The sequence below is a fragment of the Eubalaena glacialis genome, chromosome 1 (assembly GCF_028564815.1).
Source record: "Eubalaena glacialis isolate mEubGla1 chromosome 1, mEubGla1.1.hap2.+ XY, whole genome shotgun sequence".
Taxonomy (NCBI): Eukaryota; Metazoa; Chordata; class Mammalia; order Artiodactyla; family Balaenidae; genus Eubalaena; species Eubalaena glacialis.
The window spans coordinates 105,796,480-105,811,010 of NC_083716.1; the positions used below are offsets into that span (position 1 = coordinate 105,796,480).

The following is a 14,531-nucleotide window of genomic DNA, read 5'->3' on the forward strand; positions in this document are numbered from 1 at the left end:
AGCTCTAGCCATTTGTTGCCAGATAGCATTGCTGGCTCTTCAGGTATTTCAAGAGAAGCTGGAAATCCAGATCTTTAGAATAAATCTTTCATTTTTTAAAAACAGTGGTTAAATTTTTAAAAATAGTGTGGCTGATGGAAGAAATCAAAAAAGAGCTAAATAAATGGAGAGACATGCTGTGTGCATGGATTAGAAGACTCAGCTAAGTAATCTGTTCTTCCCTAATTAATATGCAAGTTTAATGCAGTTTGTATCACAATTCCAGAAAATCCTTTGTAGATATAGACAAAATTATTTTAAAACTTAATATGGAAAGGCAGAGGATCTAGAATAGCTAAAAAACAATTTCAAAAAAGAAAAATAGTGAGAGTACTTGCTCTGCTCAACTTGAAGACTTACAACTGCCGTGAACAGAACCGCGTGGTGTTGGCAGAACCTCAGACACGCAGATCAGTGGCACAAAATGGGGAGCTCAGAAGAAGCTGTGCATGGCTATGGCCAGCTGATTTTTGACAAAGATGCCAGAGAAGTTCAGTGAAAGAACGGTAGTGTTAATTATGGTGCTGGATCAATTGGATGTCGGTGAAAAAATGAACCCTGACCTAGACCTTATACCTATACAAAAATTAACTCAAAAATAGGTAGTGTATGTAAACATAAGATGTAAAACTATAAACTTAGAAATACATAGCAGAAAATCTTTGAGACCTAGGATTGGAGAAGATTTATGCGATGTGACACCAAAAACATGATCCATTTTTTAAAAAACGATAAAATGAATTTTATAAAAATTACAACGTTTTGCTCTGGGAAAGGCCCTCTTAAAAGGATGAAAAGCCAAGCTATAGACTGGGAGAAAATATTCGCAAACCACATGTCTGACAAAGAACTCATATCTAGTGTAATAAAGAACTCCTAAACTCAACATTTAGAAAACAAACAATCCAGTTAGAAAAGTGAACCAAAGACCTGAAGAGACATTTCACCAAAGAGGATGTACAGATGGCAAGTAAACACACACAAAAAAGTTCAACATCACTAGACATCAGGGAAATGCAAAATAAGACCTTGGTGAGCTGTCATCACTATACACCTGTGAGAAGAGCTAAAATAAAAAATCGTGACAACTCCAAATGCTGATGAGGATGTGGGGAAACTGGATCTCTCGTACACTGGTTTTGGGAGTGTAAAAACGGTACAGCGGCTATGGAAAATAGTCTGGCAGCTTCTTAAAAAAACTAAACTTACATTTACATGTGACTCAGCAATTGTATGTATGGTCGTTTATCCTAGAGAAATGAAGACTTATATCTTCACAAAAACCTGTGCGTGATTGTTAGTGACAACTTTATTAGTAATAGCAAAAAACTTGACAAAAACCAGTGTCCTACAGTAGGTTAATGATTAAACAAACTGTGACACATTCATACCTTGGAATACTCAGCAATAGAAAACAAAAATCTATTGACACACACAACTTGGATGGATTTCAAGGGCATTATGTTGAATAAAAACAGCCGATCTCAAAAGGTCATATACTGTATACTTCCATTTATGTAACACTCTCGACAAAATTAGAGAGAGAGAAACTAACGGTTGCTGAGGTTTAGGGATGTTGAAGGTGGGAGAGGTGTGTCTATAGAGGAGTATTACCAGAGAGCTCTTGGTGCTAGTGGAATGCTTCTTTATCTTGGTTGTGGCATCAGTTCAGGACTCTAGCTGTGTGATAAAGTGACATAGAACTGTGTATGCACATTGTACCAATGTGAGTCTCCTGATTTTAAGATTGTACTGTAATTATGTAAGAGGTAAGCACTGGGGGACAAAGGGGGAAGATAGGACCTCTTGCAGCTTCCTGTGAACATTTCATAATAAAAAACTTTTTAAAGAATATGAAAACTATAGTATGGACCAAACAAAACATGTTTCGGCCAAGATTTAATCCTCTGATCTATCTATACGTTTGTGACCTCTGGTTGATGAAGTTTCTCAAACTTCATATTTAGAGCTTAGAATTTTAACTGGCCCAATCAAGTTTTTAAAAAGGAATGAGTCACCTAGATTGTAGACACTTATGTTCAGAAAAGGGAAACATAGGTAGCATTTCTCCTAATACTCGGAAAAGAAGGAAAAAGAACACAATAGTAATTATTTTTTGCCTTTTTCTTAAATCAATTTGATAGCTTGTATTGGTTCGTTATATATGTACATATATATATGTATGTATATATTGATATATTAAACTTCCCTTGTTCTTTATATAAAAAATCCTAAATAAAATATCAGCACGCTATGTTCAGCAGCCTATTAAAAGTATAAATAATACATACGATCAGGTGGAGTTTATTCTCAGAAATGCGTGGATGATTCAATATCAGTCATTATAATTCATCAGATGTTGTACTGTATTTCATGGGATTGTTTCCTGCCTTTGCTGTAAGAGGATGATACTTTCTTGCTCAGTTGGTGCTAGGTTTTGACCACGTGACTTGCTCTTGGCAGTAGAATATGAGTCTGTGTGATGTGTGCCACTTCTGAGCAAGCTACCTAACCCTTCATTTATGCTGTTAACTGCTTCATCATACACTTAAGTGAAACTACATTCAGAAAAGACTGACAGTCAAATCTCTACCACAGAAGAAAGTAAGAGAAGTAACTTGATTAGTTGAAGTTTATGGCATTTAGTTTAGACAACACTGAGTGCAGATGGAGATGGAGATGTTGAATCCAAAGCTGAGAGGCAGACAACATTTTAGTCGTCTGGTGGAACACTGGGGAAATACTGTGCAAGTGCACAGCTGGAGACGGCAACAGTGGCCCCTCCGTGGCGGGTCCTAGATCCCTGAGCCAGGGGAAGGGGCAGGTCTTGTTCCTGGCACTGCGGGCGTGATGTGGTGAGCTGTGTTTGCCTCCTCTGAGGTCGGGCAGATAATACTCCGCTCTCGACTTCCTTTCCTGTGGGTTCGGTGACCTTTGGAGCCCCTTCTTCCTGGCCCCAGAACCCCTTGAATAAACCTCACGGACTTTGGCCTGTACGGAATTGACCTCCCTTCTCCCTGTGTAGATGTAGCCTAGTTTTGGAAGCTGCGCCCGTCTCCAGGGTGATGGTAGGTGTTCAGCAGACAGGTGGCCCAGCAGGCGGCCCCTGTGAGAACAGACCTGGTAGTTGCTCAAGGGCTTTGCTCTCCTTCTGTACAGATTTTTGATGATTAAAGTACAACAAACAACTTTACATTAATAGAGAAACAAACAACAGAAGCATTCCTACTAAAGACAGGCAGGAGACAGAGATGCCCCTTATTACCACTGCTATTAAATTTCATAACAGAAATAACAGCAAATGCAGTTATAGGAGTTATAAACGTTGGAAAGGAGGAGGTGAAATGATCACTATTGGCAGCTGATTTGGATAGGATTGTTACTGAGAACTTAACACAAACAATAGGATCGATAAAGTAGTGGGGAGTGAAAAATATATAGAAATAACCTATATGTTAAGTATACATATGTATGTATTCTATATTGTGACAAACACACAGGCCCATATATTTGCACATATATTTTTTTTTCAAAAAAGTGTATTTCCAAAATAGATTATGTGCTGTATTTCCAGGGAGTGAATGTATAACCTACCTAACTCATCTACATTTCCATTATAAATTTGACTTTTAAGAGTCCTAAGAAGGCATACAAATAATACACAGAAAGATACAGTGGAAAATATGTTTTAATGGCTCATCTAAGGCTTCATTTGGAATGCCTTATAACACAGACTTTTAACGCCAAAAAAGTAATCACCCAAGTAGAATTTATAATGGAATCTAGAGTAAATTGAAGTGTTTTCAGTTAGATTGATCTTCTGTTTTCATGGCATTCATTGATTATTAACATTTGTTAATTGTTTAAAGTGTTAAAATTTGCTTTAAAATAATCCTTTAATGCAGAGCATGAGCCTCTACTCCTCACAGGAGAAATATTTTTTGCAGAGGCAGTTGTTTGGAAAGATGGTTAACATTGGTGTGCCGTAAGCTCTTTGCTCCTTGAGCAGAAGCAGTGGAGTCATGTGGGCGTTAGAAGTCAGGAATCATTCATTTGAAGAGCTGTATGCAGACTGGCTGTCGGGCCTGGATAAGAGTGTGGGTTTATTCGTGTTCTGGAAGCTCCCTAGGTGATTCTTTGTTTGGTTTAGTAATGCCTGTTGTTATGTTTGTGATTATTATGTATATTTTAAGACACACAAGTAAGTCAGTGTTCTTTCATGCCTAGCTCAATAGGATGGAAAGAAATGTAGCTTCCCATATCCTTTGAATTCTAAGTTTATCAACCAAACTTTAGGAAATTAGAAGGGAGTTTGTTTCCTTTCTAATGTCCATGAGGAAAGAGAGCCATATTAGTTCCACACTGTGCATCCAGGAGTCTATGTCTGCATGCTCTCACTTTTATCTTCTGTTGTAATTTAAACTCAACTCCTAAAGATTCAAGGAAAATACTATCAGTGCCTGTCTCTGAGCTCTGAATTTTCCAGTCCCTGGGCTTGGAATGGGGAGGAGATGAAAGAAAACAGACTAGAGGATATGCAAACATGAACTCAGACCTTTCCCACAACGTCACCAGGAATTCCCCCAGCTCCTAAATTTTACTTTAAAATGTGCTTGATGCTTTATCCGAGTTTTGGGTTGTCTTAAGGGAGTGCAGAGTGTAGAAGCTATTACATGCAGGTAGAAAAGAGACTAAAATGCCTACTTGGAAGAAAACTCTGATCCTTTGTCTCACCAGGATGATTGTATGTTTGATGTGCTTCTTAGAATATTAGGGCACAGATTAGAGATTAAAGGTCCATTTATGAGACTGGCCCTAAATGTTCTTAAACTGGAAGAAATTGGTTACAACTGTCTAAGAAAGACTAAGTTGTTCTTGAAATAGTATTGGTCTATCTTATATTAATGTTTCCTTCTCAATATCCCTTAAATTTATTATGTCAAAATTTATATTTAGCCTGTTGATTTTCAGCCCATTGTTAATTTCTTTACTCTTTACCAACACACACAATTTTTTTTTTCCTTTTTTCTTTGTTTGAAGAAACTCTGGAAGGAATCAGAAACCAGTAAATATCTTGGTGGGTGGGGAGTGGTACATATGATGATAGAAGTTGGTATTGCAGGGGTTGGAGGGACTGTTGACCATATACCTTTTAATATTACCAAAAAATTAAGCCACATGAATATATTACTCATATGAAATATTAAAATAAGGGGGTCCATGATTATTGTTTTAAGTAAGAGTGTGCTTGTTGTAGACTAAGTTGAAAATATAGGAAAACATAAAGAAAAATGATCGCCAGCAGTCTCAGCCACCTAGCTGTACCATCTCTTACTGCTTTGTTATAGATTGCCTCAGTCCGAAAGAAAAGGCATTTTAAAAAAATTAATTAATTAATTAATTTTTGGCTGTGTTGGGTCTTCATTGCTGTGCTTTCTCTAGTTGCGGCAAGAGGGGGCTACTCTTTGGTGCGGTGCGCGGGCTTCTCATTGTGATGGCCTCTCTTGTTGTGGAGCACGGGCTCTAGGCGCCTGGGCTCAGTAGTTGTAGCACGCGGGCTCAGTAGTTATGGCGCACGGGCTTAGTTGCTCCGTGGCATGTGGGATCTTCCCGGGCCAGGGCTCGAACCCGTGTCCCCTGCATTGGCAGGCGGATTCTTAACCACTGCGCCACCAGGGAAGCCCAAAAGGCATGTTTATATATACAGTGGACCCATGACCAGTGTGGGGTTAGGGGTGCAGTTGAAAATCAGCGTATAACTTCTATAGTTGGCCTTCTATATCCGAGGTTCTGCATCTGTGAATTCAACCAACTGAGGATTGTGTGGTGCTGTAGTGCATGTTTTAGTGAAAAAAATCCACATATCAGTGGACCTGCAAAGTCCAGCCCCTTGTTCAAGGATCAAAATGTACAAATTTGTACATTTTGACAAAACAATTTACAATATGTTGTAATTTGCCTTTAACAATTTTAATGGGACTTCCCTGGTGGCGCAGTGGTTAAGAATCCACCTGCCAGTGAAGGGGACACAGTTTCGAGCCCCGGTCTGGGAAGATCCCACATGCCGTGGAGCAACTAAGCCGACGCGCCACAACTACTGAGCATGCGCGCCACAACTACTGAAGCCCGTGCACCTAGAGCCCATGCTCCACCACAAGAGAAGCCACTGCAATGAGATGCCCACGCACCACAATGAAGAGTAGCCTCCGCTCGCTGCAACTAGAGAAAGACTGTGCGCAGCAATGAAGACCCAATGCAGCCAAAAAATTTTAAAAATAAGAAAGAAAAACCCCAAAAAACAAAAAAACAATTTTAACAGTATACTATAAATAATTTTCCAGATTCTTAACTACTTTTGCTTTCATTCTTTTTCATCGTTGCACAGTTCTATGATGTTGAAATACTTTAACCAGTTCACTATTGCTGGATATACAGATTTCTTTCTTTTCTCTGATATAATTCCTTGTGGGTTAAATCATCCATAATGGTTTCTAGATGCAGAACTGCTGAGTCAAAGGCACATAGTTATTTTGAAGGCATAGTCAGATTGCCTCTCGCAAGGTGTGTGCTCATTTGTGTTCATTATGGTGAATGAGAGTCTCCCTAACTGTGGCTGCATGAGATGCCTGGGTGACCAGCATTCACTTCCGAATTCACTGCAGTATAATAGATGAAGCCTGAAGATAGGGCAACTCCCAGATCCATGGTTGTGGGGAGAAAACAATCTAGGGCATATAAGCAAAATTTATCTCATACCTGGTGTGTGATTGGCATTAGGCTGTATTTTGCACAACTAAGTCTGGGGTTTTTGTATAGTAGATTCCTGGGCTTGGCCATGATGGGTGAACTTTTCACTGTCCTAGTTGAACTCTTTTCAGCTGATAGATTGAATTATGTTCTGCCTAGTGGCTGGCCAAGCATTGTATTAATGGAAAGATGTGTAAAACTGAACAGTTGCCAGATTAAAATATGCTTAAAAGTGGATGTCCGACTGCATTTATTGAAAGATGAGAGATGGCTGACTAAATAGCCTGCACACTTGGAATCCAGAGGAGATACTGCACTGTATTTAATTGCCTTTGGAAATGTTTACTGACCATCTTGTGTCGACACGCAGAGGTACTTTGCTGGCACACTGGTAGTTCTGTGAATTTCGCTTTTGGATCTTGGCAGAGAGTGGAGAGAAGAGGCTAGGCAAATAACTGGCAAGAAAAGCAAATGGTTACAAGTCTGTTAACAATGCAGCCTTGTTTACCCACACTTTGCCTGTCTGGGTTTCTGAGACTGGATTCCTTAGCTCTGTGAGCTGTAGCACAAGAGCCCTCCTTTGGCTTAGGGTGCTTGGAATTGTAAGCATGCTGGAGAGAACACAGTCATGTGTATCTTAGTGGGATGAGTGCCTCCTGTCCCTGTTAGGACTTGGTGTAAAGGATTAATAGTGAGGAGTGAGCTGGGAGTGGTTTATCCGTGCGGGTCTCTGGAATCGGTTCTTAGGTCTGTTTGTGTTTTGGGCATTTCAGAGCGAAGAGGTTACAGAAGTCAGAAAAGGCTGTTACTGTTGAAACCAGAAGTCTGCTAATCACAATGTTACCTTTTTTATTTGTAAAGCAAAGGAGCAAAGACTGCTTATTTAATAGATAGGGCCTTAGTTATGAGAAAGATCTAATTTTATTGTGTAAGCTCTTTCAGAGACTACTACTCTGAGTAGTACCTATTTTGTAAAACATAAGTGACGTTGTTATTTCACCTAATTTGTGGTTATGATCTGTTAATAAATCTCACATTTTTATTACAAGAATGAACCAAGTACTAGAATATGAGGATACTTTTCTTCTAATTTTATCAGTTTTGAAAGAGTCATCTTTTGGGGGACAGTGAGAAAAACTGAGGGCAAAATTTAGAATATCATCCTTGTTACTAAGAGAGCAGAGGAAATGGTTTAAGAAGTCATATATCTGGTTTTAGGGTTTTTTGTTGTTGTTCATATGTGTCATAAGCTTGCTGTGGATTCTGGCCAGATTAACACTCCCCTGCTCTCCAATTTTCAGGCTCACATTTGTTTTTCTCTTGTAAAATATTTCCGTATCGTTAATCAGCAAAAGCATGATGAAAATTAACTTTTCGTAATTAAAATGTTAAGTTCTCTCATCCACTTAAGAGCTAACTTTTTGTTTTTGTTTTCAGCATTGGTTGGATGGTACAAAAAGCATCAAAAAGCAAGTAAAAAGTAAGTGTTGAAAACATTGTGAAAAAAATTGGAAATCGAATTATATATAATTGTATATTAGAAACTGATTTCTCATAGTAGGGACATAAGAAATCATGTTTACGATGAGTTTCTTAGCATCTCCACTTTCTAAAAATAATTTCAATCCGATATACTGACCCACCCCGTAAATTATATAGGGTTGATGGTAATCTAGGTTCAAGTGCCTTACAGTTTGTTTCCAGGAGAAAGGCTTGCAGTTTGGAAATGAGATGTGAGTTCCCATGAGATGCTTAACTTTTCTTTAGTAATTACTTACATTGGAATTTTTCTGTTTGGTGTCTGCTCTGCTCTAGAAAATATTTTGAGAATTTAAGGCTGTAACTTTTTTTTTTTAAATTAAGAATAATGAAAAGAAGTCATTCACATAGAATGTTAGTATTGTTCCTAGCGATAGTCAGGGGACAATACCAGTGTCCGATCCATAATCCATCATGTTTTCTGTAGTAACAGAGATTTTTAGGGCACGTCAACTCCTTTTACAGAGTAATGGGACCTCTGAGAATGTAGAGGTTGGTGAAGTGGATTGGAAAGGATGTGGGCTGATTTGCCATGTGCAGTTAATAACAGGCGTCCCTCCTTGCTCTCGAGAAACAGAGCTCGGCAGGTTTTTAGGGCTGTCATAGTGCCTAGTCAAGACTTTTTCATTCAGCGTATTTGGCCGTGAACTATTAGACTTAATCTGGAGCTGTCTGTTCCTGGGAGGCCAGATATGATGTGACGCTGCTACATGATGGTTGGTACATTTACAACGTCTGTTGATTGTGTTAGGCTTCATCGAGCCCACAGTGGAACCTGAATTATTGCCACAATAATCTGTTACCTTCTGTCCACTTCAGTAGATTTTTGACAAATTTACTGACTGAAAATTCTTACTTATTTAAAGAGCTATATTGAAAAAGTTACCCTCCCTTTTTTTTCTTTTAATGGCAGTTGGTTCACCCTATTGTCTGCATCTTCGAGTTAAGTTTTATTCCTCAGAACCAAATAATCTTCGTGAAGAACGAACCCGGTAAGCCCAATGTCTGGAGCTGTGTGCAAGCGTAAAGTTTTGGTCAGGCTGGCTAAAGATGTCGGGAGGTTGCCTTTACAATTCCTTCCAGTGTACAGACAGCTAGTGAAATGGATACTTTGCCCCTGGTAACAAGATACCAGACAAGATAATTTCATTTTGGGGCAGTATTTTTTTAAGTGTAGAATGTTTTCCTTTATTTACCAGTTTTCAAAACAGTTGGTTCTCTAGCATCGTGCAAAGGTAACCAGTGAGTTCTGTTTTTAAGTATCGTTATCAACTCATGAATTTTAAATAGGACTGATGTGCTTCAATACATTATCATATTGTGTCTATTGATGTTCAAAATGATCTATTTTCGGCCACTGAGAGTTGTTTCAAGTTGGCTCCTGACTTTCTTTATTGAAATGCCATTGATTAATGAAAAATGTTGAATCCTGATTTTGCTTGAATAGTTTTCAGTAACTTTAAGTAAGTTACAAACATTTATTTTTATTTTGTCTTGCCTCAGTATTTATTCATGGACTCTATATTGCATATCTATGACTCATGCACACATACTATTTTTATTAAGTAAAAAATTGAATTGCAGAGTCCGTTTAGAAGGGATTCCTCTTGAACACTCTGCTAGTGGATAAGATTAGAGCTGTTACCCATGCGTACATTGCCGTATTGCTTTACGTATGAGGTGGCTGTGTCGTCGCAGTGAAGGTGAAGCAGACCACAGAGCTCATTCCCAATAATTTGCTTTAAACCTTTTCTTTTGAGGGGCTACCCTGTACTCTGGCCCATCCTCCTGACACTGAGTGCCCCTTGTTTCATGTTCTTTTTTCCTTTACAGACTTTATTGTGGGTAAAGTTTTGTAATTAAGAATGTTTCTTCTCAGATTAGAAGGGCAGGATTATTTTTCATGGTAGATTGTTCTGTTTAGTTAAATTTGTGCCTTTTATTTTTCTTAGGTACTTATTTGTTCTTCAGTTAAAACAAGATATTCTCAGTGGAAAGTGAGTATTAGTTTAAGGTAAACCACATTTTCTTGAGTAGTAGAAAAATAAGTTCTTAGTTAATTATGAAAAAGAAATGGTCAAAGTATGTCTTATTTCCATTTATCGTAAAACGAAGGTTGTGACATTGGCGTGTTTAACACATTTGTGTTCTGCTCTCAGATTGGAGTGTCCCTTTGATACAGCGGTTCAGTTGGCAGCTTATAACTTGCAGGGTAAGCAGTTTTTTATGTTGGCTGTTAAGAGTGAAGCATAATTCTTCTTTGTGTGCATTTGAGGAATTTCAAAAGATTCAAAGTGATGTGTGAGAAAAGAACCACCGCGGTTTGTGTAAACACGTATCAGGACCCAGCTCTGCCTTTCCCTCCTTTTAGAATATTGCCTTCTTTTTCTTCCCTTTGTCTTTACTTGCTCCCTTTCCATCTAATAGTGTTTTCAAACAGAAATTGCAGTCTACTTGATAATTCAATAACTGTTTTGGTTGGATCCTCAGCTAATTTTTTTCCTTTAAAAAGAATGCAGGGATATATGAGCAAATTGTTGCTGTACCACCTGGTTTGCTTTCTTTAGTCTTATTCTTAAAAATAAATCCATGAAAGAAATACTTAGCATGTATTTAAAAGTTCCTGATGGTTATTTTAAGAATTTTTAAAAAAGCGTTTTCCAGTCAGTGAGATTAATGAAAAACTTACCCTTTTGTACCTTGTTACACTGATCAAATATTTGTTGAACTTGTATTCTCTTCTGAAAAATTGACGTTTTGGGAAAATAATAATCTTCAGTCCTTGTTCAGAAAATGGAAAGAAATATTCTGACTGGAGTATCCGTATTTATTAGGATAAAAGCAATATTTAATGATTATTAAGACATTAATAATTTTATGCTTTTTTTGGGTGATTCCATATTATCCCCAATCTCTCTAAGATCAGCAGTATTTATTTTCCATTGTGTGGATAATAATGAGACTAAATTTTCATGTTTTATGGTAAACCTATTATTTTGCTTATTTTGTGCTTCTCCTATTTCAGAAAGAATATTTTTCTGTCGATAGAGGGATTGGTGACTGAAGGAAATTTCTGTACCTCAAAAATTTGCCGATAGTGTAAATTGTAGTCTGTCTACAAACTAAAACTTGTTTTCTCATCTGCTAGAAAGTCAAATAGCTACTAGTTTGGAAGTGCTGTGCCTCTAGCACTGTAATGATCACGCTGTATAATTGCATGCATCTTTTCTTGAAAGCACATTTTTTGTTTTATTAATTGCTGTGTGAGGTTGTTAATTCTGAAACTCTCAGATCTACAGAAAAGCTGTCATTTTCAGCATCTGTGTTCCACCACTTACTGCTTCTTATACTCTGTGTCTCGTTTTGTAAGTTTCGTTGACTGCCAAAGTATACACTTCTTGAAAATATGATTTTTATACATTTTTGTGTATTTAACAAAACACTCATTCAAAGTAATGCTCACTAAATACTCATTGTCTGATTCATGCATGTGGCAGTGTAATATTATCTCTTAACCCTACCTATCATATTTTTTCCCTGAATAAAATCTTTCCTACTTTTCTCTTGCATCCACGGCACCTTTTTTTGTTTGACAAGAAAGTAGGATGTATATTGGTGGGCACACGTAAGGAAGGACGGCGCCAAGGCTGTCGCGAGTGCAGGGCCCGCTGCGTGTCCAGGGGCCACGGTTAGGGGTGTACTTGACCCCACAGCCATCCGGCGTGAGCTGCGTCTCTGTCACTGTGCTTTCAAATTCATCGACGTTAAACTTCGTCAGTCCCCACTTCTCGGAGGTGCGGATCTTCTGGCGGCCAGGGAACTTGAACTTGGCCCTGCGGGGGCCTCGCTCACATGCTGCTTGTTCTGCAGCTTGGTGCGGATGACACTGTGACTTGGCCAGTGTGGACCCTGGCCACTGTGCCCTGGGCTTTCCAGAGGCCCCTTGCATACCTGTCTGGAGCCCATCAGCTCCAGCACAGGACAGCATCTTGTTGGTGCGGATGACGTGGGAAGGGTGGGGCTGCGCTCGGATGTGAACAGCATCTTTGCCCCGGCTTTTCGTCTTGTCCTCGTTGGCACAAACACGGGCAGCCTCCAGGGCTTCGGGGCAGAGCTGCTCATACTCATCTGACACCATGTGGCCACAGAGTGGGTGTGGCACCGTTATTTTTATGATTCCTCCAAACTTCAGACTATGTCTTATGCATCTCATTGTCCCGTGTCGAATAGTTTACCAAGTCCTACTAATTGTTTAGCTCCTTGAGAGTAACCTTGTTTAGGTTGTAGTAACCTTGTTTCGGTCCTTGAGAGTAACTCAGCTGAGTGTTGCTCCCGTCTTCATAAAACGAGCTCCTCGCTTCTCATTTATGGTTTTCTATTTTATCAGAATAATCTTTATCACTTTCCTCACACTCTCAAGTTCAGTTTTTCTTTACCATTTTAGTATATATCCTGAACAACATTATGTAGCATATTTGGTTTGGGGCTTCTTAAAGAACTTGTGATCCAGACAGAAGAGCATTTTCTTCAGCTGTGAGGTAGGAGTGAGAATATTTTCCAAGGTTGTGAAGTTAAATGACAGTACATCTGTAATATGTCTAGTGTGTAAATTAGATGCTCAGTAAACAACAAGTTATTACCATTTTTATGATCAAAGTAGTTCTCATGTACTTTTTCTTTCCACGGCCAAATTTTTTATCAAAATGGAAATATTTTAATTTGAGTAAAATATTTTTTTAAAGGAAATATTTCTAAAGAATCGAATATTCGAATCATTGTTTCCCCTCCTTCCCCAAACCCAGTTCAGAGATAACCACAGATGGGTACATAAATGTCTGTTCATCGTCCAGTTCTTTTCCTACTGTCTTCACAAAATATATTTTAGTAACTTTTTTTTGTTATTTCTTTGGGATTAATAATTTAAAGTTCCAGGAAGGATAGTGATTATTTCTTACAGTGATATTTGATGTCATGTTCTGTGCATATTAGCTTCTTAACAGATGCCACCTAATTGTTTTTTAAGGATTGCTAATAAATATTTTTGTTTATTCAATATATGATCAAAAGGTATTTCTCTATGGAAGTCTAAAAGAGGTTTTCAAAAGCTAAGCATTATAACATATGAATAAATTAAGAGAAAGACATTTAATTGAAAATACACTACCAACCACAAATGCTTGATTTGTGCATACAGACAGGTAAGTCTTAAGTCAAAGCTAGATTTATTTTTGGGAATGGTCTGGGTGTTATGAATGCCTTGTAGTTTAAGAAAGAATCTAATCTTCTTAGCAGTTTTTATTAATAAAATGGGTCTTGAAGAAGGATTCAGCAGGAAGTAAACTTATTAACAAAACATAACTGTGAAACTTACATTTGTAGCTGAACTTGGTGACTATGACCTAGCCGAGCACAGTCCTGATGTTGTGTCTGAGTTCAGGTTTGTGCCTGTTCAGACGGAAGAGATGGAGCTGGCTGTTTTTGAGAAATGGAAGGAGTACAGGTACTGTCACATCACCACAACAGCGATTTCGTATTTGGTTTCTCTACTTGGTATAGAATTCATTGTGTATTTGTAATCATCTTAAAATTTTTTGTTTTTTAAATTTCAGAGGTCAGACACCAGCACAAGCTGAAACCAATTATCTGAATAAAGCCAAGTGGCTAGAAATGTATGGGGTTGATATGCACGTGGTCAAGGTAAGCACTGTGTTGTGATACTTTTTAAAAGCGTTATTCCTTCAAGACTCAAGGTGATTATGGACTCTTTCAGTGTGAGGGGGGTGTGGAGTTTGCAGGGGCTAACACCGGGTGCTTTGGATGAGTGGTTATGAAGATTGAGGGTAAATACTGAATGATGGGAGTCTCCCACAATAATTCCTTATAAGAGAGAGGAGAAACAGCCAAAATCTCCAAAAAGTTATGTCTGTGGTTTTAAGCTGTTGCTGTTGGGTTTTTGGTTTTTTTTTTAAGTTTTTAACCCACTTTTTATTCTTTCACTTCATATTCATATTATCTTTTATCATGTAAGCTGAGTAGGCTCTGTAAAAATGAAAATAATTTAGGAAGTAAAGTTAAAAATTTGTGGCTTGAGAGGACTTTGATAAGCTGTAGTCTAGTACAGCTTATGTACTGATTTGTTATTTTTAGTTTAAGAAGCTAAATTTTCCCAGAAAGGCAGTCTTTTTCAAAATCTGTGATTTAAATAG

The 14,531-nt window shown here is 38.2% G+C and overlaps 1 protein-coding gene and 1 pseudogene across 4 annotated transcripts in view; one reads left to right on the top strand and one right to left on the bottom strand.

Moving 5' to 3' along the window:
* EPB41L5 (erythrocyte membrane protein band 4.1 like 5) overlaps positions 1–14,531 on the top strand; it is a 143,030-nt gene that overhangs the window by 30,904 nt on the left and 97,595 nt on the right. For all 4 annotated transcript variants that reach the window (XM_061182971.1, XM_061182973.1, XM_061182974.1 and 1 more), the window contains exons 4-9: positions 8,224–8,266; positions 9,239–9,317; positions 10,278–10,322; positions 10,485–10,537; positions 13,705–13,825; positions 13,935–14,022. In XM_061182971.1, the coding sequence (XP_061038954.1) occupies positions 8,224–8,266; positions 9,239–9,317; positions 10,278–10,322; positions 10,485–10,537; positions 13,705–13,825; positions 13,935–14,022 (429 nt within the window). The remainder of the gene's footprint in view (positions 1–8,223; positions 8,267–9,238; positions 9,318–10,277; positions 10,323–10,484; positions 10,538–13,704; positions 13,826–13,934; positions 14,023–14,531) is intronic.
* On the bottom strand, positions 11,850–12,538 carry LOC133096612 (large ribosomal subunit protein uL16-like; annotated as a pseudogene).